Source organism: Ursus arctos, unplaced genomic scaffold, assembly GCF_023065955.2.
Source record: "Ursus arctos isolate Adak ecotype North America unplaced genomic scaffold, UrsArc2.0 scaffold_9, whole genome shotgun sequence".
NCBI classification, from domain to species: domain Eukaryota; kingdom Metazoa; phylum Chordata; class Mammalia; order Carnivora; family Ursidae; genus Ursus; species Ursus arctos.
The window spans coordinates 53,348,547-53,371,934 of NW_026623111.1; the positions used below are offsets into that span (position 1 = coordinate 53,348,547).

Below are 23,388 nucleotides of genomic sequence, written 5' to 3' on the forward strand. Positions count from 1 at the left end.
CCTGTGAACATAGTTTTTAAAATAGCAAAACAAAAAGAGCGTGTACATTTTCAGTAACTGCCCTACCTTTTCTAAAGTTGTATCTCCATAAGGAGATACAGAGTAGTTTTGGTTCCAAACAATTTGGGATTGGTGAATTGCTCAAAGAGCAATGTATGTAGTAAGAAAAGAAAGAAAAAATAAGCTTTTGCCAAAAGAAGCTTGTTTTCTATTTCTTCAAAGTTCTGTATTGTACATTTGTTTATTTCCTGACAGGATCTCTGTGTTGTCATACAGTGTTATAATCTTGACATTAGAATCTCCAAAAATTCAGGTGTTTTCTTCCAGGCTTTGCTACATATCCCCATGAAGTAATTTTAATATTTATCATATAAAAAGATTAGTACTTATTAAAAACTTCTTGTCCGTCAGTCCTTTAAGAAATGAAGCAGAAATATAAAGAAAAGTTGACTTTAGGGAATTTAGCAATTGGAACAGTTGATTGATTATGGGCTCAAGTTAATTAAGTGGATAAAAGGCCAGAGAAAACCCATTCTCTGATCTCTCTGTACATCTATCACTGAGTGAATTGGAAGACTCTGTCATGAAAAGATTTGGAGAAATTAAAATTATGGATTCTTACAGAGGCATCTTAAATTCTCCTTTCTGAGATCATATACTGAGGTCAGCAGCTGTTTAACTTTATAACAAAATATTTCTAAATGCATTTATAAAGTGTTTAAAATAATAAAATATTAATATTTTATGCAGTATAATTAAAATACAATGAACAAAATATGTAAACATTAAAATGCATAGAATGACTATAGATATGCAAATATTCTAATGGACCCAAATCATTTTAGATAAGCAGTTTTAATAATTTTTATTTCAATTTAAAAAGGAAAATAAAACAACAGCATTAATTTTCCCTCAGGTTAGCTCCCATTCAATTGCAGCCTTTTGACAATAAAAAGTGAGTTTATCTGATTTGCGACAAAACTGTCCCAGCAAGTGCTACTGTGTTCCCTTGACCAATGATCAGAAGATCAGTGGGCTTATACATATGGATCTATAACCAATCAGTGAGTAGAAATACATAAAAAGATCTTACCAGATTTGGGGTAGGTTGAGATCAGAAGGTCATCTGGTCGACTCTCAAAGGACTCCACCTGGGACCACTGCTCAGCAGTGCTCCAGAAGAGGGGGACACCCTGAACATCCACTAACTCCCTCCTGTAGACATCCAGCTTCTTGTCCATTTTTCAGAAACTAGATTTTAAACAAAAGGAAGCATGTTAAAAAGTCTTTGTTTTAATAGCATTAATAATAGGGCTCCTGGGTGGCTCAGTCGGTTAAGCATCTGCCTTCGCACAGGTCATGATTTCAGTGTCCTGGGATGTAGGCCCTCATCAGGGCTCCCTGCTCAGCAGGGAATCTGTTTCTCCTTCTCCCTCTGCCTCTCTCCCTCACCTGTGCTCTCTCTCTCCCCTCTCTCTCTCAAGTAAATACATAAAATCTTAAAAAAATAAATTGATATTTTATTGAATAAATTAGTATTTCATTACTATAGATCCAACAGCACTAGATCACTTTCCTGTGGATTATGAATCAGTAGAAGAAGAAAGAGTATACAAACTAAAAAGGCCTTGCAGGATTGATTTCATATACGCTGTTTATATGTGAAATAGCAACACTTTCTTTTGGTATATTGAATTGTACACGATTCCTCGGGCAAAGATTGCTGGGATAGATGAAGAAGTATTGGACTTTGGAGTCAGGGGAGTGTAACCACAGAGCTGCCCATTCATTGCTGGGGAATTTAAATACGCCCTATAATGCACTGGGCCTTCTTAACTGACAACTGAAGAGTGGCCTAACATAGGGTGGGAAAGAGGAACTAAATGACAAAAAAGGCTGGGAAAAGAAACAAACTGGAGGTAGGTGTAGCATCAGAGAGATTGCTCTGATGAACTTTTTAACACTGGCAACATGTGTCATTTTCCATTCTGAGCAGGGCTCTAATAAAGGTAGTTTTATGTCTCTTTAACTATCATATATAAAAAGTGGGTGAGCTTGAAATAGACATCCTAAGTCCTATTTCAAAACATGTTGTTATTTTCCCAATTTTGCAGGGGCCGAAGTAGTTATTTTTCTTTCTCCGAAATTCTATAAAAACAGAGACTATCTAACAAGCTCAGGTTTATAAGACTTCATGAGGTCCTCCGGCACTTACTAAACTTCTCTTCAAGAATTAAAATCAGAAGTCTCTGGAGTCGGTGGCTATAATATAAACTGCACCTTTCCTGATGTGCAATTTCTTACCTTTTTTTTTTTCAAGACCTCTCAGCTCCACTTCTACCCTGCCCCATGCAAATACTTTTTATTTTAAAAGGTTATAAAGTTGCAGGATACAAAATCAATATACAAGAATTTTTGTGTTCCTATGTGCTAACAAACTATCAGAAAAATAAACGAAGAAGACAACCCATTTATAAATCCATTTGCATCAAAAATAATAAAATACCTCAGAATAAATTTAACCAAAGAGGTGAAAGAACTGTACACTGAAAACTATAAGACATAAATGAAGAAGACATAAATAAATGGAAAGATATTCTGTGTTCACGGATTGTAAAAATTAATATTGTCAAAATGTCCATACTACCCAGAGTCATCCCAGCTATGTTCTCCACTATGTCAAAGTGTATCACAGAACAAAAGACAAACTGTACAAGTCCTTGCTTGGCTAGCTACCAGGTTTTTGTTTGTTTTCTAGAACAAGGTGTTGTTGTTACTGATTTTGTTACTTGTTTTGTTTTGTTTTTCAATACACTTGTACATAGTAACATAAAGGACAATGTCGTGAAGGCAAAATTAATTAATTCAAAAATATTTACTGAATATCTGGCTGAAACTGTGCACTGGGAATCTAATGAATATAAAAACTTGTGGCTATCTTCATGGTGCTTAGAAGTGAGGGGGAAAGATAGATACCGACTAAACAATCATACCAATAAATTGAAATTTTCATTGGAGGTAAGGGCTATGAAACAGAGATATATCTATAAATAAAAGGAACTTGACAGTATCAAGCTGCTTAGAAAAGTTTCCCCTGGGAAATAACTAAGAGTTAATTTGGAGAAGAGGCCAACTTCCCAGCCAGGAAAAAGCATGTGCATAGATGCTAAAATGGGAGAGAGAAATAAGGCCTATGAGCGTGGAGTGCTGATGAGGAGGAGTGTGTAAATACTTGCCAAGTTATGTGGTAAGACACTAGAGACTTCAGGATTTTTTCCACGTAATTAAGTGTGTCTGAAATATATGGGGTTTCTGGCTATTCTCTACCCAAACAAGGGAGTCCGCTGACCCACCATGATGTACAGTTTCAACCATAGTTCTGTCCTAATATGAAAGGGTAGTGATACATTAGTGGTTCTGGGATGTTCGTGAGCATCCCTGGGGAGGAGTATATATTCGAATATTATTATTATTCTGCTTTTACCAAAAGTCTTGGGATTTATAAATACCATAGGTTTGCTATACTTCAAAAGTAAACTTATGACAGCACTGGGTTATGATTTGATGGTATTGGTACTATCATATTTCCTGTTAATATTTGCTAATTTTCATGGATATCTGTCTGTGAAAAAAAAGCATAAAAAATGTAAGAAACATAAAGTTTTAAAAGCTCGTAGTAGATGTTGCCCCCGTTCTCCCCCCAGTTGCTAAATAACAAATTCCGATTTTTTTTTAATAGTATTTGCTGGGAAGTTCTGGGTACCACAAGCTGTTTGCAGACAAGAACTGGGGCAGAGAATATGCCATACATTCATAACAACTTTCTTTCTTTCTAAGCACAGAAAGTATATTTTTCAATCCCTCTTGCAGTTGGAGCGGGAGCATCTGACTAAGTTCTGGTCCCTGGGCTATGGGTGATGTAAGTCCTTTCCTTGACCTTCCACTCCTCTCTTCCATGGTCACAGAGCCCTTCTAGTCTGTGCGTTCAGATGCCTAGATCCAAGATTGAGGTGGTTTTCCCACCCTTTATCAGACTGTGACAGTGAAAAGGAATTCTTCATTATGTTAAGCCATCGTATTCCGGTGTCTGCATTTTTTTTTTACTATGGTATAGTCTATATTGTACTTTCCAACATACTGTGGATGCCACAGGAAAATTTGCAGATGAAATATCTATTCTAATGGAGCTTACAGTCCATGTGGAGTTAGACAAAGGAAGAATAGGCATACTATATGGAGATAAGCACCATGAAGAAAAATAGAACCTGGTAAAGTGATAAAGAATGAAGAGTTGAGTAGTGAGAGAGAAATGATAACTAGACTTCATACAGAAAGGACAGATAAATGAGTGTCCATACCTTAAATATGATAAGCCTCAAATGTAGCTTCAGCCTCCTCATCTACTCTGTGAACCCTCCCTATGCTGAGCTACACATGTAAGTGTCAGTATCACCAGCCTGACAAAGACTTCCAGATTCTGAACATTTCCACGAGTGTCCCAACTGCTGCACAAATTTAAAACATTTCAATCCGAGGTCATTTCTTTCATCCCAAATATGTTTATCCTACTGTGTTATCTAGGCCCTACCTTAACTGCAAATCTCTTGAGAAACTCACCAGTAACAACATAAGGGAACGTCTCTCTACTTGCCTGATGGGAGGCTACCCAGTTCATGAATCATTTAATAAATTAGATCTTAAGACATGCTCAGTTGAATTTTGTTAGCAGATTTGAGATCCAAAATGAATGACATTTAGGGACAACTAGAAACAGGGGTGCAGCACCTGCAAGCTCTTTTGAGTCCACTGTTTTTCTTGCCCTTTTGGAGGGCTGTCGGTAAGTCCTCTTGGTTTCAGCTCTGTTTTTGCATTCAAGCTACTGATCTAATTGGCTTTCCAGTCCAGGGTTAGCGAGTCAGTCTAGACTCACAGGAAGCTCTAATGGCGCACCTCCTGAGCCCTTGGTTCAGTCCACAATCCCATGTTGGAATCCCTTCCCCATTCCAGTCTGAGATCCTTATTTACTGGAGTTTGCTGGTTTAGTCCTTTCCCCATTTCCTGTCCAATGGAGTCTGCTGGTTTAGTCCACACTGGGGATGGCTGGTGGTGTGCATGGGGACTTCTCTTGGCCAGCCCACAGTGACATGTTTTGCTTACTGCAGGTGTGTTAAGGTGTACATGTTTGTTTGTCTTATTTTGTGCAAGTAAAGGCTATTGCTAGAGGGATCTTGGAGGCCAAAACGCTGAAAAATTAGTGGGCACAGGTTGAGGTAGAAGACAGCAAAAGGTAAAAATTCTTTTTTTCTTTTTCTTTTTTTTTAAATTTGGATTCAATTAATTAACATATAATGTACTATTAGCTTCAGAGGTAGAGTTCAGTGATTCATCAATCTTATGTAATACCCAGTGCTCATTACATCGTGTGCGCTCCTTAATGTCCATCACCCAGTTACCCCATCCCACACCGCCTGCCCCCCAGCAGTTTGTTTCCTATGATTAAGAGTCTCTTATGGTTTGTGTCCCTCTCTAACTTCATCTTGTTTTATTTTTCCCTCACTTCCCCTGTGTCCCTTGTTTTGTTTCTTAAATTCCACATATGAGTAAGATCATATAATTGTCTTTCTCTGATTGACTTATTTCGCTTAGCGTTATGCCCTCTAATTCCATCCATGTTGATGTAAATGGTAAGCATCCTTTCTGATGGCTGAGTATATTCCATTGTATATATGAAACACATCTTCATTATCCATTCATCTGTCAACAGATATCTTGGCTCTTTCCACAGTTGGCTATCGTGGACATTGCTGTTATAAACCTTGGGGTGCAGGTGGCCCCTACAGATTACTACTTTTGTATCTTTGGGGTAAATACCCAGTAGTGCAATTGCTGAGTCAAAAAGTAGCTCTATTTTCAACTCTTTGAGGCATCTCTGTGCTGTTTTCCAGAGTGGCTGCACCAGCTGGGATTTCCAAGGGTAAGAGGGTTCCCCTTTCTCCACATCCTCATCAACATCCATTTCCTGACTTGTTAATTTTAGCCATTCTGATTGGTGTGAGGTGGTGTCTCATTGTAGTTTTGATTTCTATTTCCCTGATGCTGAGTGATGTTGAGCATTTTTTCATATAGTTGTTGGCCATTTGGGTGTCTTCTTTGCAGAAACATCTTTTCATGTCTTCTGGCCATTTCTTGATTGGTTTATTTGTTCTTTGGATGTTGAGTTTGATAAGTTCCTTATAGATTTGGGATACTAGCCCTTTATCTGATAAGACATTTGCAAATATCTTCTCCCACTCTATCAGTTGTCTTTTGGTTTTGTTGACTGTTTCCTTTGCTGTGCAAAAGCTTTTTATCTTGATGAAGTCCCAATAGTTCATTTTTGCCTTTGTCTCCCTTGTCTTTGGACACATGTCTAGTAAGAAGTTGCTGTGGTAGAGGTCAAAAGGGTTGCAGCCTGTGTTCTCCTCTAGGATTTTGATGGATTCCTGTCTCACATTTAGGTCTTTCATCCATTTTGAATCTATTTTGTGTATGGTGTAAGGAAATGGTCCATTTTCATTCTTCTGCACGTGGCAAAAGGGAAAAATTCCTATCAGAATGAGTTCTTCTTTTTCTTTTTTTGATATTTGCATATAATTTTAATAAAAGATGGATTCCAAATTTCTATGACAATATATTGAGTACAAAAATAAAAAAGACAAGGGGGCAATGTTCATAATTTATCATAATGAATGGCATATATCGTATTCTTAAAAATTACTATTATATACCCAAAATTCTGGTATCTTCTACTTGGCAGTAGTATAATAATCTTGCTCAAAAATCATCATGCCATAAAATAAGTTAACATTAATATTGCAATCCCTGTATTTTTTTTATTTTATTTGTTTGTTTGTTTGGTTGGTTTGGTTTCAAGTTTTTATTTAAATTCTGGGTAGTTTACATATACTGCAATATTGGTTTCAGGAGTAGAATTTAGTGATTCATCACTTACATATAACACCCAGTGCACATCGTAACAAGTATTCTCCTAATACCCATCACCCATTTAGCCCATCCCCCTGACCACCTCCCTTCCATCAACCCTCAGCTTGTTCTCTATAGTTAAGAGTTTTTTATGGTTGACCTCTCTCTCTTTTCCCCCATTCCCCTATGTTCATCTGTTTTGTTTCTTAAATTACACATGTGAGTGAAACCATATATTTGTCTTTCTCTGACTCTTATTTCTCTTAGAATCAATTTTTCCTAATGTCTGCTCGTAGTGCTCAGTAGAGATTACAAAATAAAATGTCACATTGACCTTTTCTTTCCAAATCCAAACCCACTGTTAATTGAATTTTTCTATCCCAGGGAGAGCTGTGGCCTTCTTGCTTGTCTCATTTTCATAATTGTGCTTGGCTTTCTGCTTGCCTGGAACATGCAGGTTGTTGGGGTTTTTTGTTTTTCTTGTTTGTTTGTTTGTTTTTGTTTTTGTGGTGTTTTGTTTTGGTTTTAGGTTTTGATTTTGGTTTTGGGGGGTTTTTTATTTTCTTTTTTTTGGCAATTTTTGTAAGTGCCTCTGGTTTTTGAGAAGGTAATATTTTTTGAACCATCTCTGGGACCCATCTTACATCTGACGGAGATATTCAATATTGCAGAAATATTTAAAATTAAAAATAAGGCTAAAACCTTAAAGTTGTGTTAAATTAAATGATGAATTAGGTTAAATTAATATCTAGAGGGCCGCCTGGGTGGCTCAGTCAGTTAAGCGTCTGCCTTCGGCTCAGGTCATGATCATAATAATTTGTGATCTAATTTAATGAAGTGCTATGAAACTTTTTTAATATTTTTGACAAACTTCTTCAAATGAAATTCTAAATGAAGTCATTTTTCGCTGTAATATTTCAAAGGATTTTTAGATTAATCAGGCTTATTTGATATGTAAATTACATGAGAAGCATTGTCAAAAAGTAATACTAAGCCTTCTTTATACTGTATTTGTAAGATTGTGGCACTTGTACGTAAAGTCCATTCTGTTTCTGCAAAAACTGACCCCTCATGGTCTGACTTTTGCCTTCCTGATGGCCTTGAAACAAGGCAATGGTCTATTCCAAAATCAGAAATTTAGATGAGTAAACAATGGCTGTAAATTAAAGAATGTCAGGGCTCTAGGAAACCCAAGACACCTGTTTGGTTCTCTCCAGCTCCCTGACCAACCCCATTTTTCAGTTTTTGCATTCTTTTACCCACCATAATGCATTTAAGATGACTCAAATTATAAACAGACATTAACGGAGAGATTTCTGCAAAACCGTAAAAATAGCCTATCAACAATGTCTGACTTGTCAGGTCCGTAATCCTGGAAAAACAATCTGTGTCTCCAGAGGCCTCCGACTCCTCCCTCTGGACCCTCTGGACACCCACATCTGGACTTCATTCTACTGCCACTTAGTGTGGGTTATCAACATGCTCTAGTTACTGGATGAGTGTTTCCCAGATGGGCTGAAGCTTTCCCCTGCTGCAAGGCTAATGGCCCCACTGTACACAAGAAACTGTTAGAACGTGTATTCCCCACTCGGGGTATACTGTGCATGATCTCCAGTGATGGAGGAACCCACTTCACCAGACAAATCATATGAGCCTTAACAAAAACCTTACAAACGTCTTAAAATTCTTTCAGTGTACAACTTCCTGCTGGTCCCTCACCATCTTATACTAGCATGACCAAGTACTATAAGTCTCTAATGTCTTATGCTCAAGCCTATCATCAGCATGTTGAAGAAGGCTTTTGGATCTAAATGCATAGGGTCCTGCTGGTCATAGTCTGGCTCCTAATGGCTGGGTATTGTAGAAACATCATCAGAGGAAGACCCATCAGAAAGGACCTTACTGAGTGATCCTGACACTGACACTGCTACAAAACTAAAAAGTATTAAGCCTTGGGTACACATCACACAGCTAAAGAAGGTTGCATGTGTCACCTGGTCCCGTAGAGACACTGAAGACCTCTAAATCAAATGGATGAAGAAGAGAAGTAGCTGACATTGAGGTAGACTGCTTCCACCCAAGACAACAAATCAAGACCTCATACTTTTAAAATGAAACCTTTTCTCCTTTTCCTTTCCTTTACTCTGACCCTGGAAAGATAATGCCCTTATCTGTATCTCCCAGGTCATTGCTAAGGCGGGGAAGGACGGATATAGGTAAACATTCAAAAAAAGAAAAAAAAAGTTTATATTTCAAACCTGATTGAATATAGTAGCATAAAATAATGTTTTTACAAAGATTCAAAAAAGAAAGACAGCAAATGTGGGACATTAGGAAAGACCTGGAATGGTATAATTACATTGAGGTAATATGTGAGGGGTTAGTAGTGTTTTAATGAGCATAGACATTAGGATTATTCATGACAGTGTGCAAGCATGAACAACAGTAAAGGAGAAGAAAAGTATGAGATATGTTCAGGAGAGGATGAGCAGGTCACATTGACTGAAAGTTATACATGTTTAGGAAGTTGCCTCATCCATTCATTGACTTCTTTAATGATAACTGGGAAGTGCCAACCATGTGCCAAAAATTGGCCAGGCAAAAGACTGTAAAGCTTTTTCTCTCCATAAAATGTGCTATCTAGTGGATAATGAAAGACATGGCTGAAAAATTGTCCCTATTGTGGACAGCCGTGAATATTGGAATGCCAAGTGTGTATTCAATTAATAAAGAAACAGAAGGCCACTTCAGATTTTGAACAGAGGAATCATGTAAATGAACTAATAAGGAAATGTGAGGAAAAGAAGTGACAAATGTAAATAAAGAAATTTATATAATTCTCCTTATAACTTGCCAATGCCCTTGCAATGATCAAATACAATATAAATGATTAAATCCGTATGTTCTTCTGAAGTTCTCCTCTCTTGATTTCCATGTTATCACATTCTGACTGATATCCTATCTCTTTGTTAATTCTCAATTTTCCAAAGGAATATTTCTATGGATTGAAGCCAGAAGTGTTGTTTTTCTTTGGATTCCTGTAGTCAGTTCTCTTCAGTTTCCCAGATGTTTTTCAACTTTTTCAAATTCAGTAATCATAGTTGAACTCATTAGCCCTGCTCTCCACTGAACCAGTTCTTGTCCTGGATTTTTTGTGTATCTCATATTCTAGTGATACCGCATTCATCCCACACTCAAGTCAGAAGTCTGTAAGTCATCCTAGATTCTGCTTTCTTCTTGAAGCTCCCAAATCCAGATGGCTCACAAATCTGATTATTTTTATCTTTCAAGTATTCTTGCGAAAAGCAGCTTCTCTTTATGAACTAGCTTAGTGGTTTAGACTGTAAGGTCTCTAGATTCAGAGTTCATATGCCAAATCTGTCATGTACTACCAATTGGACTCTGGATATATCATAAACCCAAGTTTCAATTTCCTAATCTTAAAACAGAGGTAATGATTTATTTAATTTATAGAGCTAGCTTGATGGTGAAATAAGATGATGGATATAATGTGTATATTGATAAAACATGGGATACATTTGGTAAGAGGTAGCCATTATTAATATTATCATTATTATGATTGCCCCCAAATTTGCCTTTATTTATATCTTTTTCATCATCCACCCTGTAGTGTGGCAATGATCTTAAAATTAGTTTTAATTTCTTATCTCCAAGCTCAGTTCCTCCCCTTCCACCTGCCAACTACCAGTATGATCTCTATAACCTAATCACAACCCCAAAGTCGAAAGGATAAAGTTTAAAGAGCTTTTCCCTGATTTTCACATTTAATCTCTATGACTCTGCTTATCTCTTCCTCACTTGGACATTAACCTCCAACAACAAGACAATGAAAAAAGTATCTCTACCTCTATATCTATATCTACAACTATATAGATGGCTCCACCCCCTCACATCTAGCTATTGCACCTGCATTTTCTGTCTTTGAGCTGATACTCCTCTCTTGTGCATCTGGAAAACTCCTATTCATTCCTCAAAACCTTGCACAAATTTCACATTCTCTGAGAAGCCTTCCTAGTGACCTAAGGACAAAATCAATTACCGTCTTTTCTCCATTTCTAAATCCTGAATAGACTGATACTCTTTTCTATATTTCAGTGTGTTGCTATTATCTGTTTACAATATCTGTTTCCATGATTAGAATTTAGATTCATTGTCCCAATATTGGAACATATATTTGATGCTGTAATCCCAAAGCCTTTACTTTATGGATGTTAATAAATGTATATTGAAATGAAATAAAACCTCTGCAATATTCTAGGTGGAATAATCAGGGATTAAATTATTTTATCTTGCCACTGTAATTATAGTTATGAAGCCAGCACTTTAGGATGTGCTGAGAAGTATCAGTAGGTCACACCCAATCAACAAGGAGCTTACATTCTAAATCATTATTCAAAATGCACACACATTTATACACATGTGCACAGACACACACATGGACACACACACAAACACACACAACCCTGCTTTTAGTGCATGTATTTTGTTATTTAATCCTCATAAAAATCTTCTAAGTTAAGTCCTATTATACCCATTTCTCAAGGGCAAAATTAACATAGAGAAACTTTAGTAACTTGCAGAGATCACACTGTCAGTAAGTGGCAGGACTGGGTTTGAACCCAGATAGTCTTGACTGCAAGGCCAGCGATCTTAATTGCTATTCTATCACTACCTTCTAAGTACAAACACTGAAGACTTAACTCCTAATACAAGATGACATTTAAAAGTGCCAAATAATGTGGAGGTGGTCACCTAATCTATAGTACAAGTGGTGTGATTTGATTTTGACCATGAGGTTTGGGTAATTAAAGATACAGAAGAATATTCTAGGTAGAAAAGAGAAAAAACAGTATTCCTTTTTGCTCAACATCTCACACACACTAAAAGTACTTTATAAATACATAGAGATGTCATCTACTAAAATGCATATAAAATGATTTTTAGAAAAACTGAATCTTGCTAATGATTTCTTTTAATAATGTTTATTCTCATTTATTCATATATTTTATCCGATTGCATAAAATTTTATTTGGAACCATTTCTAAAGGGAAAAATTGTACATTTTTAGCTTTGTTTCATCTATGAAAACTGTATAATGAAATGTTTTAATTTATATACAATTTTTTGTTACTTTTGGAATATTTGTGTTTGTAACAATATTTGGCTGTTATAGATTGTACATTAAAGGTGATGTAATCAATGGGTGTATTTTAATATTTCCTAAATCTGATTCAGATTTTGCATGAGTTTAATATTCTAAGTTGGCATCGTGACTCCTAAAAAGCCCCAAGCAAAAAGTATTTGTTGTAAAACATGCAGTCAAATTTAACTTACCTTTAAACTCCTGAGAGCTTTCAATGAATATCCTCAAGTTACGAATCAGAGCCAAAAAATCATTAAAAGAATGACCCCTTTGAGTTGCATATAAGTTACTATGTGAGAGAACTTGAGTTGATGAGAGCTCAGGACATATGGGAAGGTGATTGTTTCCCTTAGGTCTCTTTGTTTGCTTCTCTGAAAATGTCCCTTGAAACATAACTTCCTCTGGAAGATCATTATAACCCCTTGGAACTATTTAATACTCTTCTCACTGATAGAAGCCAATGTTAGTCCATGTTAACTTGAACAAAACAATTGACTTTCATGCCCATTCATGAGTTAAAATAATGAAATATCGTACCTGAGCATATGTTGTGTCTTAATCATAAAAATTAATATTAAACTCACAATAATCAATACATTATTCTCCTTGAAAGTGATAGTATTTTAATATTCAACAGATTCTGACCTTTTGGGACAGATTTTATTAACTCCTTTTTAAATGTGTAAAAACTCAACTGTTTTGACAATACAAATGCTGTATTTGTGGGGCTCTTTGCAGTGCAGCATTGAGAACCTGAAGAGTGACATTTGGGCACAGCTCACTCACAGCTCTCTCTACACCAGCAGTAGAGCCCTGAGCTACTCACCTCATATTTCTGAGCCATGTTTTACCTGTCTAAACAACGTGGGAAATACACAAAATGGTCACTCCAGGTGGTTTCACCTCTAACGTTACACAATTCTAAGTAAAATGAATATTCTTACCAATATGTATGCTTTATGTCACCACAGTAGAAACAAGAAAGAAGGGAGATGTGTAACACAACCCTCCTTATTGCTAGAAAGAATTCCGTTAGGGTACTACTAATTAAAATGCTGCTTCACTTCTATCACAATTCAAAGCGCACATTTCTAAAAACTTCTCATTTATGAAATCTCAAAAATAATACGGAGTATTCTGCATTTCTCACATGATCTTGGCAATTTATCTCTGTAAGAAATTATCCACTTATGTGTCTTTTGACTGTTGTTTTTTGTTTGCTTGCTGTGTACGTACAAATGAGGCCATGTTCTTTTCCCACACGTTGTATCTTATAAATGATCTTAGTTTATATTATCAAATTAAATGGCTAAAATAACATGGATTAACATTAAGGCGTAATATATGAAGAATATTAAGATTTATGAGCACTTACATTCTAATTTCCACATTGTATATTTCCATTTCAACTTAATAGCTTTGACATTCATATTATCATTGGAAATTTTCAGAGTTTAAGCAACTTGCCCTATGATACAAAATGTATATATGGTAAAATCAGATTTCAAATCCTGGGAATACACATCTAATGGTAAAAGCACTCAGCTTTGTTGCTGGAAAAGCCACTGTTCGAAAAATCTCGAACTTACCAACTACGTAGCTTTGGGCAAGTGAACATTTTGTGAGCATAGAATATTTCATATGACCAGATAGCATCCATTTCATAGAATCATTGTCATTGTGTCTTTGTCAGTGTTATAATCTCAAAAATGGAACTAACTGAAGTTTAAATAAAACTTGAAAAAATCTCACAAATGAAACAATTTAAAGTGTATGAAAATGCCGTATGTTGTCTGGCATGTATTTCTAAAAGTGTTATCATATTAGCACCATTTATATCAGCATAATCTCAAAATTCATCCTTTTTGAAAAATTTCAACCCTGACTCAAATCAGAAAAGAAAAAAATACATTCTCTTTCACCTGGAAAACTTCTCTATCCTTGATTCAGTCCCACAAAAAAAGATTATGGGCTGAAGTTTTTACATTTAATCTATGCTTTATAATCAGTCTTGAACAAGTCATCAACCCTAAAAGTGCTTGGCAACTTTAGCCTTTAAGTAGAGATAATTGCACCTGCCTGTCTCCTCCACCTCATACAGATATTCCCAAGTTAAATGTACCCTATTACTTGATATCCTCAGGCAATTCTTTGTACATAGGCAGGAAGTACCAGGCACTCTCTTATTGCCAGGATCTTTTATATTAGTGAGTATTTGATGGTGAAGAGTTAATTATACTCTTCTCCATTTGGGATCCCCAGGGCCTAATAAAATCCAGAAAACAGCTCTCCAGTACCATAGCAATGGAAGAGATTGGTGAAGTCATTGTCTCAGTTCCTGAAAGCATAAACAACTCTGCTTTATAATGAGGCCGGCTTGTTTGAAAGCCTAAATGAAATGTGAGGAATAGGAAAACAAACATGTATCTTCCTTAAAAATGTAATTGTGTTGTGTGTGTTTGTATATGGGTTGTTTTTTTCTTTACCTCTATTTTGTCTTTGTTTCTTTCTTTAAAATTTGGTTTTTCTGTCACCATGGTGCTGTAGGATTTCACCTGAAAAGTAGAAGATTTGGATTTCTCCTGCAGAGAAAGTCAGTATCTGCAGAGTTGGTTAGAGAGTTGAACAAGTTTCCTATTTTGGAAGATCAAAAGTAGGCAAGGGCAGATGGGAGAAGGCAAAGAAAGAAACATTTAAGGAGCACCTACAATGGATTGGAGCCAGTTTTCAAAAGGACCTTTCAAGTGTGATTTTGAATAATTTTTGTAAATTTTCTTTGCCAGATTACCCTCCTCTGTAAAATATGAATCATTTTACATCCCACCATGTTGAATAGTCATAAGAATTAAATAAGTAGGGTGCCTGGGTGGCTCAGTCGGTTGACTATCTGCCTTCATCTCAGGTCATGATCCTAGGGTCCTGGGATCAAGTCCCTTGTCGTCAGACTCCCTGGGAGGCTGCTTCTCCCTCTGCCTGCCCCCCAAGCCCTCCCCTGCTCCTGGTCTCTCTCTCTCTGTTTCTTAAATAAATAAATGAAATTTAAAAAAAGAGAGAGAATTAAATAAGTAAAGTACTTGAAACAATGCTTGACACAGAGTAAAAATCAATAAATATTAACATTAAAAATAACTTTAATAATAATTTACCTCTATAGCAGTATTTGAGATAGATATTATTTCATCCTGTCTTTCAGTAAAGGAAACTGAAACTTGAAGGTATTCTAAGCAATTCCCAAAGTCAAACAACATGTACGTAGTGAAATAGAGAATCATAACCATGGGCAGTAATTTCTCTGACATCAGCCATAACAACATTTTTCTAGATATGTCTCTTAAGGCAAAGGAAATAAATCCAAAAACAAACTATTGGGACTACATCAAACTAAAAAGCTGTTGCACAGCAAAGAAAACCATCAACTAAAACAGAAAGTCAACCTACCGAATGAGAGAGGATATTTGCAAATGATATATCCAATAAGGGGTTAATATCCAAAATATATAACTAATTTATACAACTCAATACCAAAAACATAAACCAACTGGTTAAAAGATGGGCAGAAGACCTAAGTAAACATTTTTCCAAAGAGGACATACAGATCCCTAACAGACACATGAAAAGATGCTCAACCTCACTAATCATCAGACAAATTCAAATCAAAACCACAATGAGCTATCACTTTCCACTAGTTAGAATGGCTAAAATCAAAATGACAAGAAACAACAAGTGTTGGTGAGGATGTGGAGAAAAGGAACCTTTGTGCATTGTTGGTGGGAATGTATATTGGTACAACCAGTGTGGAAAACCGTACGGAGTTTCCTCAAAAAATTAAAAATAGGCATACCATATGATCCAATAATTCTGATACTGGGTATTTTCCCAAAGAAAATGAAAACATCAGTTTGAAAATATATATGTTTATCCTATGTTTAGTGCAACATTATTTACAATAGTCAAGATATGGAAGCAACCTAAGTGTCCATCAATAGACAAATGGATAAAGAAGATGTGGGATATTTCTCAGCCATAAAAAAGGATGAGATTATGCCATTTTAGACAACATGGGTGGACCTAGAGTGTATTATGCTAAGTGAGATAAGTCAAAGAATACCATATGATTCCACTCATAAGTGGAAACTAAAAAAAAAGAAAAGGAGTAGAGTAAAAAAACAAAAGGCAGAATCAGAACTATAAATACAGAGAACAAACTGATGGTTGCTAGAGGGAGGGGTGTGGGGTTGGGCAAAATGGTGAAAAGGCAAGGGAAAAACAGGCTTGTAGATATGGAATGAGTGTATCATGGGAGCTAAAGGCATAGCATAAGGAACAGGCAATGATATTTTGATAGTGATGTAACAGGACAGCTTATAGCTACACTTGTGGTGAACATAACATAATGTATAAACCTGTCAAATCACTGAGTTGTATGCCTGAAATTAATGCAACACTATGTATCATCTGTACTCAGAAAAAATCATAACCAATTTTATGGATTCTGAAGACCATCCTGTTCCTTTTTTTTGTTTTTTGTTTTTCAGTTGAATAATTAGGGTTTTTTTTTTCCTTTGATTTAATATGAAAGCATTTAAAGTTTTGTATTTGTCCACAGTCAGTTTTGGCCAAAGCCCAGAGACTTTAATAATTTTCAGTTTTTATTGTTTACTATATAATTTGTATTTAATTAAATGATAACTGCTAACCCAACAGATTATTTTAAAGAAAATGTATTTGATTTGCTAATTTAATTTGTTGCATTTTACAACACTTTTTAATTACATAGTCTATGTTAATTTGCTGGTCTAGAGAATGTAAACATCATAAATTTTGTATTTTATATCTGATTGTGATTTTGTGTCAATAAATGATCATTTTGTTGCAAATGTTTGTTGCAAAATGATCATTTTGTTACCTATTGGTAGTATAAGCAAAAATGTGTGTATTTATATATGCATATGTACAAATTAATTCAATATCAATATATTTTTAAATCTTTAAATATCTTTTTTAAACAATCTATCAGATAGATTCATATTATGTAAGATTTCCCTCTGTACATGGTTTTTTTTTTTTTTTAAAGATTTTATTTATTTATTTGACAGAGAGACAGCCAGCAAGAGAGGGAACGCAAGCAGGGGGAGTGGGAGAGGAAGAAGCAGGCTCCCAGCGGAGGAGCCTGGTGTGGGGCTCAATCCCAGAATGCCTGGATCACGTCCTGAGCAGAAGGCAGATACTTAAGGACTGAGCCACCAAGGCGCCCCCCTCTGTACATGTTTCTATCAATTTCTATCAAAACTTTTAACATACACTGTATATGAGTTTTTCTTTTTATTTTGAAAATATGCTCTCTAAAAGATAAAATTATGATTGCGTTTATTATGGAATATGATATTTATTATCATAGATTGACTTAACACTTGATCATTTTGTTTTGATTCCTATCTTATGAGACAATAGTATTGGTATTTTGGGGGGGTTTTTGGCCTATATCTGTTATCTGTTTCTTAACTCATCATTTAAAAAATTGATATATATGTGTGAGAATTGAAATATTGGTATATATATGTGTGTGTGTGTGTATACTGATATATGTGTATATGTATACACACACACATGTTTTTTCTGTTTTAATGTTTAAAATAATTTGAGCACTTGTGTTAACAGAAGTATTTCATCATTCTCCTTTGAAATGTTTCCTTCCTCTTCTGCGTGGTTCAGTCAGTTAAATGTCTACCTTCAGCTCAGGTCATGATCCCAGGGTCCTGGGATTGAGTCTCCCATTGGACTCTCTGCTCAGCAGGAAGTCTGCTTCTCCCTCTGCCTGTAGCTCCCCCTGCTTGTGCTTGCTCTCTCTCTCTCTCAAATGAATAAATAAATAAACAAATAAACAAAATAAAAAATAAAGTGTTTCCTTCTTGCCTGTCTTCAACTTCTATAAGTACTGTAATTTTTATAGCACAACTTTTTTTGGAGGCTGGGATACAAAATTCAGTGTCTTTGAGAAATAACAACATTTATATAGGCTGAAAACATTGATTTCTGCTAACTTGAGAAGACTGGAGTTAGATCAAACCTTAAATCCACATTGCCAAGGGCACAGTGGTCCATAGTGGGCTGGATCAGACCTAAAGAAATGTATCTGAGGAATGTCACCAAACCTTCTCCAAAACAACGAATTTCTTTTCACTAGAAAAGATTAGTGTTCTCTCCACTCCTCCTCTTCTCTAAAATCTATTCTCAGGATGTGGTGCTATGAGATGTGATGTGACATGTACATTGTGAAGCTTAGTAAAGCTTCAGTTCTTCACAAGAGCAGATGGTTTTGCCTCACTTGTGCATAGACAGGAACATGTTAGGTTCTGCCTGGACACAGATCCTTGAAAGTATTCTGCAAATTCACAAAAGCTTTGGAAAGCTAGTTCCAAATGACTTTTGAAATCAGTTTCAAACTCTTTTAAGTTTATTTCTATCGTTTCAGAACACAAGAGGAAGTTGCTCTTAGATGCAGTGAAGAAAGATATAAATTTGTCCACATTCCAGAGAAAACAGAGAGTCTAATTGTTGTTGCAAAATACCCTCTGCAGACTCTGAACCATCGGGAGATACTAAATGAGTCATGTGACCGCAAATGAACTTTTTTTTTTTTTAAACCACATAAAATACCTCTTTTAGTACATCTGGAAATGTAGGTATCATATGATACTAAGGCTTCAACTACATTATCCCCAATTTCGGTGGGGGATGTAGTGATTTTAAAGTTCAGTATAGACTTATACATGTTGATAGCTAACAAATCTACATAACATTAAAGTAAAAATATAACTTGGAACATTTTCAGAACAATGGCTTATGAATTTTCATGTATCTGAGGAAAATATTTGTATCTTTTTAGAAAAAAAAGTGACTAAACATTTATCCATTGAAAAACTTGCATTATTTAGGTCAATGTTAATTTAGGTTAGGTTAATAATTTAGGTTAGTCCAACCTACTAGAATTACTTTAATTTAAAATATTTGGATTTAAAATGTATTAAGCTTTTTTGTCTGTTGTTAAAATATAATGCTAAATATTCTCATTACTACAGTAAGAATTTAATGGTATCAAGCAGCTCTTCATTCATTAGGACTTTCTCTACTGATGTGGTGTTCCTAGAATATCCCTTTGATAATAAATCCAAGGTAAAAGTCAAAGAGATATAGAAGAGACCATTCTCAAGTGATTATTCATTAAAGTGACAATAGAAGGGTGCATGTGAAAAAAAACATAGCTCAAATTTTGTTTCAAAACCTTTTAGGAAGTAATAAATTTCTAGAAATTGAAGAACACATCACAGTAGTGGTTCTCTAATTTAAAGATAAAGAAAGATCATACATGTATTGCAGTGAAAAACATGCTATGTAGTCAAATTATTTTTGAAAAAAGGAAATAAAGCAGTCATCAATGGAAAATGCATTTATCTACTATCTATACAATACAATTCTTTGGGAATCTCAAGAAGTACACAAAACCTGACTTGTATCTCTGCCTAGCAGTGGACCATACAAGAATATTCCTTTCAACTAAACAGAAATACTAGAAGGTGGAAGACTAATAACATTTAAAACTAGTTTTTAGCTTTATGAAGCTGAAGTTAGTAGACTACCTCAATGCAATTTTAAATATGAAAAATAATCCTGTGAATTTCTGCTAGAAAACCTGGACCTAAGAATCCCCAAATATTTCTCTTTGTATACCAAAACATCCACACTAGAATTTTCCATTTCACATTTTCTAATTTTTCACTTGTGAAATCCAGTTCTTTACAAAATATGGGCACTTTAAAGACAGAGTTGATAAATCACTTACCAGATGCCTGTCTTGAGGAACTGGAGGTCCAGATTTTGTTTCTACAGGAATTGATTACTGAAAATTTCCCTCTGTATGTTGTTCAGTCAACCAAGACAATCCATCTAAGCATTAGGAAGGCAAACAATGAAGTCCATAGAGCTGTATGAGGTTAATGATTAACTGTAGAAAATCTATTATTGGCTTAAATATTAAATGCTTAAGGACGGCTTTTCGTTGTTACTTGTGGTGGTAGATAGAAACAAAGAGCCCATGGAAATCTCCTAAGCCTGGCATCCGGAATTAACTGCTATCCAATAATTACATGTAGTAAATGGAGGCCCCTTTATTTTACTTTTGCTTCTGATTTCAACTGTAAAAGCCACACAAAACAGACACGTGCTGTTTCATGGCTCCAGTGCTCTTATTAGAAACCCTCACTTAAAGGTGATTTATCTGTGCCTCTAGAACTGCATGGACAAGTTAGACCAGCAAGAACATGGTCCCTGTGTAGGAGCAAAGGAAAAGGCAGGTGGAGCCAAGAAAATTTGTAGTATATTCTGTTCCTTAAATGATGCCTGCACTATCCAGAGGCAGATCTGTAGATCACTTTTAAGCCGCCTGGTAATAGTGGTGACTGTGTAAAAACTCTGTTTCAAAAATAGAAAAAAACTGGTTTGAAACTCTTGCCATTTTCCATATGATCAAAATACGGTTCCTTTTTGTCTCTAGGTCTTTATATTGTGCTGCTTTATATTGTGCTGCTGACAAAAGGCAAAGTTTTTTAAATCTGTGAGTTTATCAATCTGTACAAAAACAGAATTTGAAGTTGAAACCTCTCATTCAACGAAGTATAAAGATGTAATTAAGTATAAAGATGCAAAGTATAAAGATAAATTATCATCCTCTGTGAACATCCCAAACAGTATCTTTGACTCTAAATCTTAAGATTTTATCTTGTAGTAGGTTTCAGGGAAGAAACTAAGAAACAACCTGAATGTCACACTGCTATGGAATTACAGGAAGGCAAAACAACTGGAGACAATTAGATACTTTTTATAGATTAGTCTGAAAAACAGGGAAAAATATTTCTAGTTTGCCTTCCCCTAGGCTTTGCAGCTAGAAAATGATCCTCAGGTTCTTATCATGTCTCCAATTATGTCCCTTGAAAGAGATTGGAGGTTTATGTTCTAGAAAAAGTGTAATTTAGGGATTCAGGATTTAGGGTCACTAGATATTGCTGAGGAAAATGTGTCATTAATGAAAAGAAGGGAATTAAGTGATGAGACCCTTCAAGTTAGTTTGATAAAAAGTATGCAGCCCATTTAATTTGATGTCATAGGAAAAACCCAGGGAAATAATCAACTTAACTTCATTCTCCTTCCTCCCTCAGATCTCCTGCCAAATACAAACCAGAGAGCCCAGCATCTTGTTGATGTAATCCATACACATCAGCCTCCCAGGGCAGAAAACAGGATGGAATCTGGAGGGATAAGCCAAAGATATCCAGCGTGGTAAACTTGCTCCACTTTTCAGAGGGTCTATTTTCCCAAACTCTAATTATTACTTGTCTAAAAAGCATTGTCAATTTGATTGCTGAAACAATATTTTCAATTTTCTTTTCTGCAGGGATACATTTCATAAATAAATATTGTTTAGAAATAAATTTTACAAATTTGCAGAACTTTGTGCATGTATGCACATATAAATGTGTACATATACATACATATGACTATATATAACATCTCTGTGACTATGCACAAAACATATACAGACATAAATCATGATGAAATAAATGTAAAGACATGCTTTAGTCTAAAGATGAATTATACAAAGCATGAGACTATAAGTGTTTGAGGGATGGTGGTAACACATCAGTGGATTTCATCCTACCCTACCCTCTTGGACAAGACTGAAACTTAAGACAAGATATCTCAAAGTTTAAATCTCTGGTTTCTCATACCTGTGTTAGTATGTATGTAATATGTACTCTGGATGATCTTTAAGGTATGGAGCAAGGTATGTATGATAAGCTATGGTATGATAAGGTACAGTAAGGTATGGTACGGTTAAGGTATGGTATGGTAAAGTATAGTATTGGGAATTTCACAGGCCTTTATGTGATGAAGTCAGTGTTATGTGATGAATTCAGCATTTTCACCAGAAGAAAATAAATAACTGACTGAGCTTTAAGTGTGGCAGGGGGTTAAGAGCAAAACTGGGAAATGCTTGAACTCTTCACTATGAAATTCTTCCTGTAGGATATCAAATCAATGTCAACAGTTTTGGTAATAAAAGGCTGTAAAAAGGGGAGAGAAGACCATGGGAGTTGACTATATTAATGTGGGCAAATATTCACTATCCTCTACTTTGGTTATGGAAGGAGGATACTTTCCTGCCCAACAGGAGTAATAATTTCTAGATAAATTATACTAATTTAATTAATTAATTTTTTTAAAATTTAAAATATATATATAATATCGCCACATTTTCTTTATCCATTCATCCATCCATGAGCACTTAGGTTGTTTCCATAGCTTGGTTATTAAAAATAATGTTGCAGTGAACATGGGGGTGTAGATACTTTTTGAGTTAGTGTTTTTATTTTCTTTAAATAAATACCCAAAAGTAGAGTTGCTGCATCAAAAACTCCAGTTTTTGAGTTTCCTCAAAAACTCCATACTGTTTTGCATAATGGCCGCACCAGTTTACATCCCACAACAGTGTATAAGCGTTCACTTTACTGCACGTCCTCCACCAATACTTGCTATTTCTTGGTCTTTTTGACAAAAGCCATTCTAACAAATGTGAGGTGATATCTCGTTATGGTTTTGATTTGCATTTTGCTGATGAATAGTAGGTACCATTTCATATAGCTGTTAGCCAAGTGTATGTGTTCACTGGAAAAATGTCTATTCAGATCCTCTGCCCATTTTTTAATCAAATTGTCTGGTTTTTGACCACGGATATTTTGGGTATTAGTTTTTTATCAGATATATGATTTCCAAATATTTTTTTCCCATTTGGAAGGTTGCCTTTCCATTTTGTTGATGGTTTCCTTGCTGTGCAGAAACCTTTTAGATTGATGTAGTCCTGTTTGTTTATTTTGCTTTTGTTGCCTTTGCTTTTAATGTCAAATCCATAAAATAATCACCAATACTGAAGTCAAGGAGTTTACTGCCTACATTTTCTTCTAGGAGTTTCATGATCTCAGATCTTATGTTCAAATTTTTAATTCACTTTGAATTAGTTTTTGTGTATGGTGTAAGATAGTGGTCCAGTTTCATCCTTTTGCATGTTGCTGTGCAGTTTTTCCAACACCATTTATCAGCATGGCAGCTTTATTTCCTCCTTTACATATGTTTAATTTTTATTTCTTTTTTTCTTGCCTTATTGCAGTGTCTAAAACTTCTATTAGGTTTGAGAACTTAAGTGATGAAAA

At 35.4% G+C, this 23,388-nt stretch overlaps 1 protein-coding gene and 1 long non-coding RNA gene across 3 annotated transcripts in view; one reads left to right on the forward strand and one right to left on the reverse strand.

Annotated features, from left to right (window-relative positions):
• LOC113262555 (sulfotransferase 1 family member D1) overlaps positions 1 to 20,097 on the reverse strand; it is a 35,301-nt gene extending 15,204 nt beyond the window's left edge. The window contains exons 1-2 of the mRNA XM_026509011.4: positions 19,968 to 20,097; positions 1,094 to 1,251 (exon numbers count right to left, since the gene is read on the reverse strand). Of these exons, the coding sequence (XP_026364796.1) occupies positions 1,094 to 1,241 (148 nt within the window). The 5' untranslated portion in view covers positions 1,242 to 1,251; positions 19,968 to 20,097. The remainder of the gene's footprint in view (positions 1 to 1,093; positions 1,252 to 19,967) is intronic.
• LOC113262556 (uncharacterized) overlaps positions 1 to 23,388 on the forward strand; it is a 79,400-nt gene that overhangs the window by 37,066 nt on the left and 18,946 nt on the right. For both annotated transcript variants that reach the window (XR_003318843.4, XR_007187776.2), the window contains one exon: positions 21,340 to 21,460. This is a non-coding gene — a long non-coding RNA (uncharacterized LOC113262556). The remainder of the gene's footprint in view (positions 1 to 21,339; positions 21,461 to 23,388) is intronic.